The sequence below is a fragment of the Plasmodium brasilianum genome, chromosome 11 (genome assembly GCF_023973825.1).
Source record: "Plasmodium brasilianum strain Bolivian I chromosome 11, whole genome shotgun sequence".
Classification (NCBI taxonomy): domain Eukaryota; phylum Apicomplexa; class Aconoidasida; order Haemosporida; family Plasmodiidae; genus Plasmodium; species Plasmodium brasilianum.
In genome coordinates this window covers 1,856,076-1,872,229 of record NC_090124.1, presented here as the reverse complement: position 1 = coordinate 1,872,229, position 16,154 = coordinate 1,856,076, and the positions used below count along the sequence as shown (strand labels likewise).

The 16,154-nt window shown below is 25.1% G+C and overlaps 7 protein-coding genes across 7 annotated transcripts; 3 read left to right on the top strand and 4 right to left on the bottom strand.

Moving 5' to 3' along the window:
* Nucleotides 1–532: 532 nt before the first annotated feature.
* Nucleotides 533–2,467, bottom strand: MKS88_003862 (uncharacterized protein; the record flags this gene model as incomplete). The annotated part of the gene is made up of 1 exon (XM_067216992.1): nucleotides 533–2,467. One exon carries the CDS (start codon nucleotides 2,465–2,467, stop codon nucleotides 533–535), a length of 1,935 nt encoding a protein of 644 aa, XP_067072671.1.
* Nucleotides 2,468–2,499: 32 nt separating this feature from the next.
* On the bottom strand, nucleotides 2,500–3,030 carry MKS88_003861 (uncharacterized protein; the record flags this gene model as incomplete). Its single annotated transcript, XM_067216991.1, has 1 exon — nucleotides 2,500–3,030. The coding sequence occupies one exon, from the start codon at nucleotides 3,028–3,030 to the stop codon at nucleotides 2,500–2,502; it is 531 nt and encodes a 176-aa protein (XP_067072670.1).
* Nucleotides 3,031–4,679: 1,649 nt separating this feature from the next.
* On the bottom strand, nucleotides 4,680–5,584 carry MKS88_003860 (uncharacterized protein; the record flags this gene model as incomplete). The annotated part of the gene is made up of 2 exons (XM_067216990.1): nucleotides 4,680–5,062; nucleotides 5,566–5,584. The coding sequence occupies 2 exons, from the start codon at nucleotides 5,582–5,584 to the stop codon at nucleotides 4,680–4,682; spliced, it is 402 nt and encodes a 133-aa protein (XP_067072669.1).
* Nucleotides 5,585–8,643: 3,059 nt separating this feature from the next.
* On the top strand, nucleotides 8,644–9,054 carry MKS88_003859 (histone H3; the record flags this gene model as incomplete). The annotated part of the gene is made up of 1 exon (XM_067216989.1): nucleotides 8,644–9,054. The coding sequence occupies one exon, from the start codon at nucleotides 8,644–8,646 to the stop codon at nucleotides 9,052–9,054; it is 411 nt and encodes a 136-aa protein (XP_067072668.1).
* A 530-nt stretch (nucleotides 9,055–9,584) lies between these two features.
* MKS88_003858 (peptidyl-tRNA hydrolase PTRHD1) lies at nucleotides 9,585–10,237 on the bottom strand (the record flags this gene model as incomplete). The annotated part of the gene is made up of 2 exons (XM_067216988.1): nucleotides 9,585–9,855; nucleotides 10,137–10,237. The coding sequence occupies 2 exons, from the start codon at nucleotides 10,235–10,237 to the stop codon at nucleotides 9,585–9,587; spliced, it is 372 nt and encodes a 123-aa protein (XP_067072667.1).
* Nucleotides 10,238–11,572: 1,335 nt separating this feature from the next.
* MKS88_003857 (uncharacterized protein) lies at nucleotides 11,573–12,728 on the top strand (the record flags this gene model as incomplete). The annotated part of the gene is made up of 3 exons (XM_067216987.1): nucleotides 11,573–11,604; nucleotides 11,748–11,837; nucleotides 12,629–12,728. 3 exons carry the CDS (start codon nucleotides 11,573–11,575, stop codon nucleotides 12,726–12,728), a joined length of 222 nt encoding a protein of 73 aa, XP_067072666.1.
* Nucleotides 12,729–13,161: 433 nt separating this feature from the next.
* MKS88_003856 (transketolase) lies at nucleotides 13,162–15,174 on the top strand (the record flags this gene model as incomplete). Its single annotated transcript, XM_067216986.1, has 1 exon — nucleotides 13,162–15,174. The coding sequence occupies one exon, from the start codon at nucleotides 13,162–13,164 to the stop codon at nucleotides 15,172–15,174; it is 2,013 nt and encodes a 670-aa protein (XP_067072665.1).
* Nucleotides 15,175–16,154: the final 980 nt, after the last annotated feature.

Genomic DNA, 16,154 nt, shown 5'->3' with positions numbered 1-16,154 from the left:
GTACCATTATGTAAATACATATATATAATATATATATATATATATAATTTAGTAAAATAATGACATAAAAAAAAAAAAGAAAAAGAAAATGAAGTAACAAGAAAAAGAAAAAGGAAAGCAGAGAAAATATTAAGAGAACGAAGTAAGCGAGTAAGCAACGCAAAAAAACATAAAGAAAAAATACTAAAAGTAAAACAGGCAAAAAAAAAAAAAAAAATGAAAATGAAACTTAAATTGAAACTGAAATTAAAACTGAAATAAATAAGTAAATAAAAAATAGTGCCATTTATTAAAATTAAATGAAATAGCAAAAATGCATAAATAGGCAGGTACTTACACAGCCTCACAATTAACTGAAAAAAAAAAAAATAATAAATGAATAGTAAAATATATAAATAAATAACCTTAACGGGAAACAAATTATAAGCGTGAAGCACTTTTTTTTTTTTTATAACAGCTGTTTTTAATTTATTATTATTATATTTTATCCCATCCATAGGCTACTTCTCACTTCCCACTTTCCACTTCTCTCCTACAGGTTATCTGCTATTTTAAGTTGCTCAAATATGATAAGTCTGTACATGTTCAGAATAAATTTTTTTCCATCTGAATCTAGAAATTTTTCTGCCTCAACTACCATATCCTTTGGTGCGGTTTCTTTTAAAATTTGCTCAACAAAATAATTACTAATTTCCTCAATGATTTCTTTTTCATCTGTTCCTATATACTCTGTAATTTTTTTATAAATCCATGGTTTTAATTTAGTACTAATATTATCTTTTAAATTTAATACATTCCATTGAATAGGGAAATTAAAAATCTCCTCTTCAGTTGAAGGTACCTTGTCTAATATTTTTTTAGAATTTTCAATAATTTCAAATGTCTTAACTCTTTCTTCTTCTTGATTTTTCTTATCTAAATGTTTGTCTAACTTAGATAACGGTTGATGTTTTTTTGTATACAGTTCATCTTCAACATTTGTATCAAATATATTCAATAATTGCGTGTTATTAATTTTACTTGAATGTTCTAACTCAGTTACCTTTTTTTTTTTTTTTTTATCATTTACTTTTATATTTATATGCTCCAAACTTACAATTTTTCTTTTGTTTGTGCTTCCCTCATTTTCCTTACTTTTTTTTTGGACCTCCTCGCGTGCACTATTGCCGCTTAAATTGCTACTCATGTTGCTGCTTCTATCGCTGCTATTCCTTCCGCTATTATTATTTTCCCTTATCGTGTTGTCTTCACCCATCATTTTTGGCATGCACTGAACAGTTTCACCTCTGTACTCACTGGGCTCTTTATCCATGCACTCCTCATTCTTCTCATCGGAATGCTTATCTTTTTTTTTTTTTTTATCATCGTTGGTCACTGTGCCGTTTTGTTCTTCTACTTTTCCACTACCATGATCCAAAACATATGAAAGCGCATTCATAAGGATGCTACCCTTCTTCAATTTACTCTGAATTGTAGCGAGATTGTCTTTATTGTGTTTAATTTCTTGATCCACGTTTGCTTGTTGTTCCTCTTTCTCCTTCTCCTTCGCCTTCTCTTTCTCTTTTTCTTCCTCTTCCTGTTGCTCTCTTTCTTCTTCCCTTTCTTTAACCTGCTCATTTTCCTTTATTTTTTTCAGTTGTCCTTCTTCTACTCCTTTTTGTATCTCCCAGTAGTGATGTAACTCTTCTTTTCTTTTCATTTCATCAATTTCTTTTAACTCATTTAACCGATCCAGTTCATCTAACTCTTTTTCCTTTTCCCTTTTCGACTTTCTAATTTCTCTTTTTTTAGAATTAGAAATAGAAGAATTATCACTTTCTCCTTTTAAATCTAATTCTATAAGTTTAGCAATATCTTTTTTTTTTACTTGCATGAATTTATTCCATTCTCTGTATGTATCTTTTTTAATTTGTTCTTCTAATTCTAACCATTCTTTTTCCCTTTTATAAAAATCTTTTTCTAAATCTTTTTCTTTGTTTTCTATTTTTTGTTTTCTTTCTTTCTCTCTCCAATGTACTTTATAATCTTTGCTTAAATATTTTGTCTCTTCTATACATTCTCTACTTACATTGTTACATCTTGCACTAATACATGGCGAAGAGCCGTTTTCCTTTAGACCTTCATGTTCATTTATCTGATCATGATCATTGTTTTCATTGTTATATAAAAATGGATGAGAATTTGTTTTCCCCTTAATATTGTTCTTATCATCCTCTTTATTTATGTGCAACCTGTTGTTCATAAAATTCGTATTATCATTTTTTATATTTATATCATTAAAAATGTTGGGATTGTCTTGATTGGTACTACCTTCTTTATCATTTTCTTCCCCATTATTTATTGTACCACAATTTTTTTCTTCCTCGATCATATTATTTTCTACAATTTCTCCTTTTCTTTTCTTTTCTTCATATTCATTATTTACACTTTCGATAAGTGCTAAAAGATTTACTTTTTTATGGTTCATATTAATTTTTACATCATTTAATATTTTATTTTTCAATTTTTTTTTTTTTTTTTTTCATTTCGTAATGCATTATTGTCTTCTTCGTCTTCTCCGTCTTCTCCGTCTTCTTCGCTTTCTTCGCTTTCTTCGTCTTTTTCTTTTTCTTCTCGTCCTTCCTTCTCCACCTGTTTGTCCTCTTTTAATTCTTCTCTTTTTTCATATAAAATGTCAACAATATATTCAAATTTACTCTTCAAATTATCATTACAATTAACTTTTAAATTTTTATTACCTACTTTTATATTATTTAAAATATTTATACATAAATAAACTTCATACAGATCATTATATTCACAAAATCCAAAGGACATCAACTCATTTGTTGATGGATTCCTTTGTCTATTCCATTTACAAACTCCAAAAATTTTTAAAATTTTTAAGATATCATCATCTTTTATATTTTTATCTATATTACCAATATAAACAACATTGTTTGCCGCTCCCCCCAATTCCTCCTTTTCTTCTTCTTCGCCCTTATTTACTACAAGCTTTAAGTTGCTATAGTACGCCTTGTTATTTGTCATATAATTGGACTTAACTACTCAGAAAAAGGGGTTATTGTACAGGTTTACATATACATATATATATGTATATATGTTTACATACATATGTACGGTATTTATAAACATATACTTATTGTGTACACGTTAGATCAACGTGAAGGCGTGAATAAGCAAAACTTTATCTTTGTACGGGGAACTACACATATATATATGCATACCTACATACATATATATATGTATATGTATATTTATGCATGTTTGTTTTCCTTTTAAATGGTTATACATAGCATTTCAAATAATTCTGACTTGTGCAAGTATATATGAACATATGCAAAGAGGCGTTATTTAAAACAAAACGACAAAAAAAAAAAAAGAAAAAAAAAAAAGTAATATAATATAATATAATAAAAATAATAGAAGAATTTAATAAGAGAACGATTGAATGAATAAACAGAATAGTAAAATAATAGAAAGAATTAATGAATAAATAAACAGAAGAATAAAATAAGAAAACAAATATATAGAAAAATAAAATATGAGAATGACTGAATGAATAAATAAATAAAAAGAAGAAGAAAATAAGTAAATAAAAAAAGGAAAAAATAAAAAATTAAGAAAATGCTTTCTTCAATGAAGTTATTCCCAATTTTTACTTGTTTTGAGTTTATTTTTTTATACACTTCAAAATTATAACAGAAGAAGTATCTTCCTGCAAGTTATTCTGCAAAGGCAGTTTTCAAAAGTAAAGATGTATAGTTCATTACATTTTCAGTAGCTCTTTCTTCTTTTTATTAAGCAAAATTAATTGAAACGTAGAACACTATTAAGTGAATATAATATATATACATATGTATTGTACACGTGTACATGTTCACAATATTATTGTGAAAATTTTTTTTACTTGTGGTTCTTTTGCTTATTTTAAATATTTTCTAAACTGTAATAAACTGCATTATATTATGTTATATTATATTATATTATATTATAATTTTTTTTTTTTTTTTTAATTTTACCCAGAACAATGTTTACTTACAATTGGAGGGTACTACATATGATAAAATATTAACTTGAATTTTTTGTAAACAATGGTGATATCTGATTTTTTACTATTTTGTAGACTCTCTGTGTAATGTCAAATAAGGACTTACATGAAATTTAATTTTTGAAGTATATATGTTTTAAATATATATTTTCAAATACTATATGCCTTTCCCATCCGTTTTTATGTGTTCAGCAAATGATAGGAAGTAGTAATCATTTTTATAAGGGAATGATACATAAAAACATACATAAATACATACATAAATACATACAAGTTAATAAAGAAAATATTGAATAAAGAGCGTAGGAAAAAAAAAAAAAAAAAAATCTTCATTTGATTTACGAAGTTATTATCACCTCAATGACATATTACGTTAAAGAAGTTTCAATTAGTTTGCTACCATTTATTAGAGTGAGTGATGCTCCTCTTTTGTTGAGAAAATTTATACTTATCTACATGCACATATGTATATATATATATATTTTTTTTTACATGTATTATAGGTATGTGTGCATATATGCGTACCTCTATAACATTATTTTTGGTGTTCATTTTTGATTTTACTAAGTACTTTGCAGTTAATATTGAAAACTGTTACATAAGGAAATATTTGTTTTCACTGTCACATTTAGAACTTAAATATAGTTTGCAACCATTTTTTTTTATTTTTGTTTTCATCGTTTACATCGTTTGCATCGTTTACATCGTTTGCATCGTTTACATCGTTTGCATCGTTTACATCGTTTACATCGTTTTCATCGTTTTCATCGTTTACATCGTTTACATCGTTTTCATCGTTTTCATCGTTTACATCGTTTTCATCGTTTACATCGTTTTCATCGTTTACATCGTTTTCATCGTTTACATCGTTTTCATCGTTTACATCGTTTTCATCGTTTACATCGTTTTCATCGTTTACACCGTTTGCATCGTTTACACCGTTTACATCGTTTACACCGTTTGCATCGTTTATACCGTTTTCTTCGTTTTTCGTATCCTTTAGTATGTATACTTAAAAGGGAGAAATGTATTATGTACTAAAAATATACGTCAATTAATTTTTAACTAGTATATATTTTTCATACCAAATAAAATATATATTTACAACTTTTGAGAATTTTTCTTTTTTTTATATAAAGTATATAATAACATTAGGTTTTAAATAGCATCCTACTGATTTTTATTATAATGCATTTTTACTTTTCATGAAATTGTAAATTATTCATTTGTGTAAATTTACGTTATATATAAAATTTTCCACTCCATTAATTCACAGCATTTATATAGGAATTGCAACACAAGTACAATAGCCATATTATATTATATACCTGTTAACGCATATGTATATATATATATATATATATATATATATATTCATTTGCATGAATGGCCCTATGATATTACACAGAGAAACTGCTGCATTTTAAACGCCGCACAAAAAATGCTTCATAACACGTTGACCTAGTTATATTTAAATAAAGAAACAAAAAAAAAAAAAAAAAAGTAAAAGAAACCTTGAAATTTTTGAATCATTATAATTTTTATTTAGACCTTATTTCAAATAGGATTTTTTTATAAATTTCTTATAAACGAAAATGTATTTATCTCCCCAAAAGATAACATACATATATATACATATGTTTGCTCTTTTACTACACATACGAATATGTTCTTACATATCAGGTTTATTGCTAATTCAGGACAAAAAAAAAAAACTATAGACATAACAGGCGAACTACAGGGATCGATGCATACTTCATTGTTTTGTTAGATTTATATATATTAGAGATTAATTATTTTTATTTTTTATTCTCTGTTTTTACATTTGTTTTTATTTCTTAATTTTTAATTTTTAATTTTTTTTTTTTTTTTTTTTTTTTTTTTTGCATAATAATATGCTACAGCAAGCCAAAGATATTAATGAGCCACTGCAGATCGCTATAATACTTTTTATTCCATATTAACACAACATTTATGTGAAAAATACATTGCCAGAATAGGATACTCCAAAACTTTTCCTGCTTTCTTATAATATTCAGTAGTCTTAAAAAAGTGTAATATTATTTGTAACAATTACTTAACATATACTTATGGTTTTTAATAATGGCAAAAAAAAAAAAAAAAAAAAAAAAAAACCCTCAAACAAATCTCGTTTGAATTAAATCATTATAATAGAGATAACTTATTTGTGTATTAAACGAACTGTACGCATAAAATATGTTCCCATTTGTACGTCATAAGGACACATGTGTTAATAACATAATAATTCATTTTTTAAAAAAACGTTAAATTGTACACATATATGCATATACATATATATACAAATACTGTTCATTTTGCAAATTATTTTGTAGCAGCTTTCTCATTTAAATACACTAATTCACTTCTACTTACATATGAACCTGCGTTTACCTTTCTCATTCAGATGAAAAAGTAAAATGATACGATATATTGACACACAAGTTGAAATTAAAAAGCATTCAATCATTTTACAAAACGTTATGTATATCTATATATATATATATATATGCATGTACTTCAATCCTCGCGCACACAAAAATGTTCATGTACTCACATAAATAAAAAAAGGGAATAGAAGCATATAAACAGTGTAACATGCTTCTTTATAATACGAAAATAGATTTAATTCTTTTTTTTTTTTTTTTTTTTTTTTTTAAACCCCTTCTGACATTTGTGAAAAAACATAATTCCATTAACTGGCTTATTTTGAATTCAGTAAAAATTTTTATGTGGAAAACTAAAATACATAAAATCAGAAAAGCATTTTGGCATAAGTACATATATTAAAATTTGCATACAAACCTATATGTACATATATACATATATACATATATGCATATATATATATATATATATATATATATATATATATATATTACTGAATTTTTTCTCAAATGCTCTTTTTCGATCTTTTCATTTAGTTCAAATATATGATATTGTAAGAAATAATGTTCATCAAGTATTCATCTTTTAATTACTAGAATATTTACATATACTATCTGCGCACGGATGTTCTACGTATATTATAAGTATATATATATATATGTACATATTTGTACATGCAAGAAAAACATTTTTAAAATATATCACCAAAACATTGGTCCTGTTTTAAAAAAAAAATATAAAAAATAAATGAACTATTACGGCGGAATACAAATTCCGTCTCATAAAAAATAGTAATCATTACGGTGTAATTTTTCTTAGTGTAATTTTGTAATGGTGTCTTTAAATATTTTCTTATTAATGGGAAAGTAAAAGACGTATAATTAATTTATATGCCATATATAACATTTAGTATTTTTGACCAACATAAAAAAAAATGCAAGGAGATATTGTTTATATTTGCATATAAAAATAACGCTTGCGTATTTCTCTAATTTTTTTTTTTTTTTTTTTTTCTATTCCAAATTTGGGTTAAGATATTTTATAAAAAAATTCTGCTGACTTACGCTACTTATATATGTATAGGAATATATACATGTATTTCGCTTGAATATATACTTTTACAAGGTTAAAACATACATCATTTAACACAATGATTAAATGCAAAAAAAAAAAAAAAATTAATTAAAACTTATTTTAAACAAAATGTAATAAACGCATCTATGTGCAATCATGTTGCACCCGCAGTGCCAAAAAAAACATTATCAGCACATTTATATATATATATATATATATATATAAAATTAAGAAATTCTGTGAACTCGATTTTCTTATTTTTTATGGTTTATATATAAATATATGTATACATATGTATGCACTATATATATTCATAATGTGTATGCATTATATATAAGCATACATAAATATATAAATATATATATCGTAAGAGCTCTTAAATCATTTATTCAAAATATATATATGTTATATATATATATATATTAAATATATAAATATATATATGTTTAACATGAAGTTACTCAAGATACATGGTGAAAAAAAGGCAAAAGATACTGAGTGCATTTAGTAAATTGTCATAACTACAATATATAATGCACATACATAAAAAAAAATATATATATATATGCAAATACATAGATATTATATAGATATTATTATATATATATATATATTTTTTTTTATATATAAACATATAACTTTTGCATTAAAATTGCATTTTTTTTCCACATTTTTAGTAATTTTTTTTTATGCATGATCATAATTTTTTTTTTTTATGCACATTCGCGACTATTCACATTAACAGTTCAGAAAAAATAAAATGTTTTTTTTTTTTTGTCAAAATTTATTTTAACCATAATTTGAATTATATAAAAAAAAGAAAAAAGCACAACGCATTTAAATATTTCAGAAAAAATTTTAAAATAAAAAACCTGCAGATATATTAAAAGTGAAAAATTAGTTAAACATATATATATATATATATTTTACACTATTGCAAAATACTTTTTTTTTTTATATAAAAAATACTTATACATCATTTGTCATATATACAAGAAAAAAGAAAGATATATTTTTTTTCTGTTAAATATAGCACATACACACACACACTGTGTATATATATATATATATATATATACATATATTATATAGCTTAAAACAATACGTTAAAAATGGCACGAACAAAACAAACAGCAAGGAAATCAACGGCTGGTAAAGCCCCAAGAAAGCAGTTAGCTTCGAAAGCAGCAAGAAAGTCAGCTCCAATTTCGGCAGGTATTAAAAAACCGCACAGATATAGACCAGGAACTGTGGCATTAAGAGAAATTAGAAGATACCAAAAATCTACGGACTTATTAATTAGAAAATTGCCATTCCAAAGATTAGTAAGAGAAATTGCTCAAGATTATAAAACTGATTTAAGATTTCAGTCATCAGCAGTTATGGCACTACAGGAAGCAGCAGAAGCGTACTTAGTAGGACTTTTTGAAGATACGAACTTATGCGCCATTCATGCCAAGAGAGTTACTATAATGCCAAAAGATATCCAATTAGCTAGACGTATTCGTGGAGAAAGATCGTAAAGCAGAAAAAATATATCAACAATACATGAACAAACAAGGAAAAGTTTATATGTTGATTTAAGATTCTTTATATATATATATATATATGTATATATATACATATATATAATTATTATTTACATATAATATTCCTTTTAGTTTTTCTTTTTTATGTTATAGCATTCGTATCATATATATAACAGTTTATTTTATTTTATTTTTTTATATGACGTAAATTTTAAGGCTTCACTAGAAGCCATTAATATAGAACATGTACCAAATAGTTATATGTTTGGAAAATTTTTCTTATATTTGTATAATAATTTTTTAAAACACATATACGTAAATATGAACATTCATATGTACATATATACAACATGTAACATTAAAAAAAAAAAACAAATAATAATAATAATAATAATAATAAATGTAAATTAAAAACTGTTCGTTAATGGAAGAAGTTTTATGCACATTATTTTGTAAGTTTAATTATATGTTAAAATAAAAATAAGAATATGGTATAACACACATAAAAGGGATGTAGCGTCTTTTTATAACTTTCTTAATAATTGATATTTTTTGAAATAATCTTTTACAGTATCCTTATAATATGGTTTTATTGCAACAGCTGACAACACATTTTCTGGATACTCAATCCAAATTTTATATTTCAAAGATTCTTTATCCAAAACACTTGATAACTTTTTTAGCTCATTCGAGTCGTCAACTTTTAAAATAATCTTATGCATGTTATTTATTTTTTCCGCCGATATATATTCTTTTACTATTTGATCGTCGATGTTCTCAGCTATCACTGCAATGCTATTAAAAAGAGCGCCATGCATGTATCTGTGTATGAATATGCGTATGTATTTATATGTGCAAAAATATACACAAATAAACGTACATATACGTATATATATATATATATATATATATATATATACATATACTCATGTGAGATATCCTACAGATGATCTATATGCTACGTTACTTTGGTAATATTTTTACAAACAGTAATGTACATAGGTGATACTTATAAGAATATTTTTTTATTTTTTTGAACATATATGCTATGTATTATACATTTGTACATATCTTACCATGCATGACAAGCTTGCGCTATAATAGATCCTAAAGGCCATTTTTTATCTAAAATTTCTTTATTTATTAAAATATATTGAACTATTGTGTTTTCTTGCATTGTTGTCCTTAAATTACCCTTCTTGCTAAAACTTTTTCGGTTGACGAAATGTTGTAAGTTTTATATACTCGTTAATTAATGTATATAAACGTATACAAAAGCACACATTATACATATATATATTTTTATGTTGACGATTAATAATTTGTTTATTTTTATTTTTTATTTTGCCAAATCGTTGATGAAAAGTGATAAAAAGATGAATTTGCTTCTTTTCCTTTAATCATTCATACAAAAAGAAAAATCAGTAGATATATTTGTTGATATGAAATTTACAGAATATATATATATTAATATTACGTAAAAAATGACCAACGTCAAATAATTTAATAATAAAAAATGGGCAGATTTTATTTAAGAAAAAAACTAATCTATTATAACTAAAATAACGTGGCATTTGTTCAACGTGGGTATAAATGTACATCCTTTCGTTTAATTTCGTTCATTCTCATTTAAACCCTTTTATTAAACCTACGCATTCATACGTACATAAATACAAATATACATGAATACGTATTTACATACATATATAGCTGCATACGATTCATCTATATAACATATGCCTGCGACGTTTTTATCATTTTTTAATATTATCCTTTGAACTATACCTTCTACTTTTCTTGACATTATAGAATAATAATTATACGCAGCGCTTTTGCTGCACTATATCTATATATAGATATACAAATGTATAATCGCATAATCCATACATGTAGTGCTCCTTCATGACGTAAGACGTTTATAAACACAAATATGAAGGTGCTTAAATGTTTTTAGCTTTAAAACTGTTTTTCCTTCTTTTATTTAAAATTTTTAAATTTATAGTTTTCCTTAATACACTTCTTGATGTTTATTTTGTATGTATTTGTATGTGCGTAGATATATTTACATTATACATAGGTTTTTTTTCTTTTCTTTTCTCACATTTTTCTTTTTCTTTTACTTTTTCTTTTTCTTTTACTTTTTCTTTTACTTTTTCTATTTCTTTTACTTTTTCTATTTCTTTTACTTTTTCTATTTCTTTTACTTTTTCTATTTCATTTACTTTTTCTATTTCTTTTACTTTTTTTTTTTTTTTTTTTTTTTTTTAAGTTAAATATCAGTGTTTGCAATTAAGATTTAAAATATACAAAAAATGCGTAACCACGTATTTTATACTTATATATAAATATATATACATTCATTTTTATATACCTCTATATAAATATATGTGCGATATCATCTATATACAAAATAATTAAAATTCTAAAAATAAACAAAATTAAATATTAAATATATTTAGCTGGAAATACATAAAGATTTTTATTTCAGCGTACTTTTTTGCAAGAAATATTTATGAAGGACCCGGAGTATAACATGATTACTCAGTAATGAACCATTTTTAATTTTGAAATACATAAGAATATATGTTTGTATGTAACTCCACACTTTTTACGTATACAGTACATAGGTATATATGTATATACGTGTTATAGAGATGTTTAAATACTTTACTTCTTTCCTTGTACAGCACAATAGAAGTCAATTGTTTGTCTGATAATCACAGTACTATTTTATATAAATGTTTATCAAGCGATGAATCATTAAAACACAATGGAATGTATAAGCACGTATACGTATCTGGCAGCTTAATAAAAATGTAATAAATAATACACCAATATTTTAAATCTCTATATATCGTTATATTTTTTTATTTATTTTTACAAGTTGTATTATGTATTCATAACAGTCATTTTTAATATGTTATTATACAATGAGCTGTTATTTAACTTTTTGCGAATATGTTTTCCATGCCATATGCATATGCATATATATATATATATATAAATATATATATATAAATATATATATATTTATACGTGTCAACACGACATAATTTTTCTTTTCAAGTGACTACATTTTTTCCTCTCCCTTTTTGACATATATGAACGAAATATTGTATACATTTATATATATTATGTTACTACGAAAATGTTGCAATATGTATATTTGAATATACACCTACATTTTATATTTATATTATATATACATGCGTACTATTTCCTGTGGTATGTATGTTCACGCTGTTACTGTTGCATAATTTAAGAATTGTTTTTTGTTTTTTTACATGACCATGCAAGCTTTTTTGTTTTTTTTATGAAATATCATAATGACCATATTAAAAAAAGAACTCAAGAATATATAAATACATGAAATGATATATTATACAACCGTTAACAGAATAATAAATAAATAAATAAAATATATATCAAGTATATATATATATATGTATGAATAAATATATAAATATACTTATGCATAAATAAATATGTATAATTAAAGAAAAAAAAGAAAATAACATACATGTAGTTAACCCACTTTTACAATAATAATTTTTTTTCCCCTTTTCAGCGAATTGCAGAGTAATACATGTGAAGATATAAGATATAAAGCTAAAAACATTTACGATTATTTACAATTTTTTTTTAAAACCATAGAAACGTTTGTATAAAAAATTAATTTAATATATATATATCTACATATACGATATATTTTTAACTACTGGGTTTTTTTTTTTTAATTTTCACTGTGTTTGTTTAAGTTTTAATTTTTTAAGTTATAACAGTTTCCACTGTTCAAAAATAGGAGAGTACAAAGTTAAAAAAAAAAAAAAAAAAAAACTTCGATAAAATAAAATAAGATAATATAAGGTAAAATAAGATATAATAAGGTAAAATAAGATAAAATAAGGTAAAATAAGATAAAATAAGGTAAAATAAGATATAATAAGGTAAAATAAGATAAAATAAGGTAAAATAAGATAAAATAAGATATAATAAAATAAAATAACTAAAAGTATTATAAGGAAAAGGTAGTAAAATTTTTTTTGCACACCTATTGCGTAACCCAAACAGTAGTAATAAAACCATAACTGTATGATCATCATGAATGTCGAACTAGACAAAAAATGCATCAACGAAATTCGCATGTTATCGGCCGAATTGCCTCTACAAGCTAATAGTGGCCATCAGGGAGCTCCTATCGGTTGTGCACCTATAGCCCATATTTTATGGGCATATGTAATGAATTATTACAATGAAGATACGAAATGGATTAACCGAGACAGGTTTGTTTTATCGAATGGACATGCTAGTGCACTGTTATATACAATGTTATATTTGACAGAACAAGGATTAACTATGGAAGACTTAAAAAATTTTAGACAATTAGAAAGTTTAACCCCAGGTCATCCAGAAAGGCATATTACCAAAGGAGTAGAAGTAACAACAGGACCATTAGGGCAAGGTGCAGCAAACGCAGTTGGAATGGCAATATGTGCTCATAATTTAGCAGAAAAATATAACACAAAAGAACATAAACTTTTTGATAATTATGTTTATGCTATATGTGGAGATGGATGTATGCAAGAAGGCGTTTTTTGTGAAGCAGCTTCTCTTGCAGGTCATCTAGGATTAGGTAGACTAATACTACTATATGATGACAATAAAATAACAATAGATGGAAATACAGAATTATCTTTTACGGAAGATATTCAAAAGAAATTTGAAGCATTAAATTGGGAAGTTAAAAGAGTAAGTGATGGAAATACGGATTTTCAAAAAATTTTACATCAAATAGAAGAATGTAAAAAAAATTTAAAACAACCATCTTTAATCATAGTTCAAACAACTTGTGGTTTTGGAACAAAAGTTGAAGGAACATGTAAATCTCATGGTTTAGCATTAAAAGAAGAAGATATAAAAAATGCTAAGAAATTTTTTGGTTTAGATCCAGAAAAGAAATTTTACATCTCAGATGAAGTAAAAAAATTTTATAAAAATGTAATAGAAAAGAAAAAAGAGAATTATATGAAATGGAAAAAAATGTTTGATGATTTTACTTTAAAATATCCTGAAGTAGGTCAGGAAATTTTAAGAAGATTTCAAAATGAATTACCGTATGGTTGGAAAGAAGTATTACCTAAATATACAACTATGGATTCACCAGGTGCTACAAGAAATTTGTCAGGTGTTGTTTTAAATAGTTTAAATAAAATATTACCTGAATTAATAGGAGGAAGTGCAGATTTATCAGAATCGAACTGTACATCATTAAAAGATGAAAAGGATATAACGAAAAATTCTTTTGCAAATAAATATATTAGATATGGTGTAAGAGAACATGGAATGGTTGCAATTACAAATGGAATATATTCATATGGAGGGTTCAAACCTTTTTGTGGTACTTTTCTTAACTTTTACACATATGCATTTGGTGCTTTAAGATTATCAGCATTGTCAAATTATCATATATTATGTATTGCTACACATGATTCTGTTGAGTTAGGAGAAGATGGACCTACACATCAGCCTATTGAAGTTTTATCCTTACTTAGATCAACCCCAAATTTGAATATAATTAGACCAGCAGATGGAAACGAAGTATCAGGTGCATATCTAAGTCATTTTACAAATTCTATGGGTCCAACTGTTATAGCATTATGTAGAAATAAAGTACCACATATAAAAAACACATCAGCAGAAAATGTATTAAAAGGTGCATATATATTAGAAGATTTTGATGATTCAAATGATAAACAAAAAGTTATCATAAGTGGTTGTGGATCTGAATTACAGTTATGTGTTGATGCAAAAAATATTTTAACAAATGAACACAATTTAAATGTTCGACTTGTTAGTTTTCCCTCTTGGACCTTGTTTCAAAAACAAACAGAAGAATATAAACACCATGTTATGATGCATAATAATCCTAATATAGTTAGGTTTTATATTGAACCAGCATCTACTCATGGGTTCGATACTTATTTTAACGTCTACATAGGTATTAATCAGTTTGGCTATTCAGCACCTAAAGATAAAATATGGGAGCATCTGGGTATCACGTCGAATCATATTGTTCAAAAGGTGTTGACATTTATAAAAACAAAGTTAAAATGAAATATGCGCCCTTTCCCGCTGTGTACCCGTTCCAGTGGGGTTATAGAACACATAGGGGTAAAAGCTTTCACGAATGGGAGGCATGAAGAATGGGAAGAGTGATGAAGAGCAGAAGCAAGAAATGGAAGAAGCAAGGGAGCGAAAAATATACAAAAAACAAAAAAAAAATGCGCATGTTTGTCCTTACGTGTACCGAGTTGTGCAGCATGTGTATATACACATAACTACACTTTTATCGCTTACACATCATATACTGCTACACACGAGTAAAATAGTCCGTATATATTCTCTACCTTGTACTATATGCGTATATGTAAATGTTGTTCAAGAAAAATATATTAGAATTACAATTAAACTTTTTTTTTTTTAAATAGTAACCACATTTTATACAGAAAATTATTACATTAATTTTCCCCACCCCATCGGTCTCAAATTTTTTTTTTTTTTTTTATTGATATAGTGTAACAGTTATAATTAAAATTATAAAATTTAAATCCACTTTAAAAACGTTGAAAATAATTGAAGTATTACATAAATTTTACTTGACTTAAAATAATGATGAAGTAAATCGAATTATTACAGCCACAATTTTACTGTGTTTAGCGGAACTTTGCATTTTTCTTCATTCGTGGAAAAACTGTGTGCATACATAATATATATGTATAGATCAATAAATCTATATATATACTTTATCTATTATCTCCCTATCTATCTAAATATCTAAATATCTATCTATCTATCTATCTATATATATATATATATATATATATATATATTATATATATATATATATATATGGGGGTAAACGTGGGCATCTAACCCTTTTGCGCCTTCCTTTTTAACGTAAATTTAACTCATCAGTTATAAGTTTTTATTTTAAAAAAAGTTTGTATATACATATATGCATATATATTTTTGCGTAAAATGTTTTATCATTTCACTATGCAGTAGAACATGGTATACAAATATTGTATGTATAT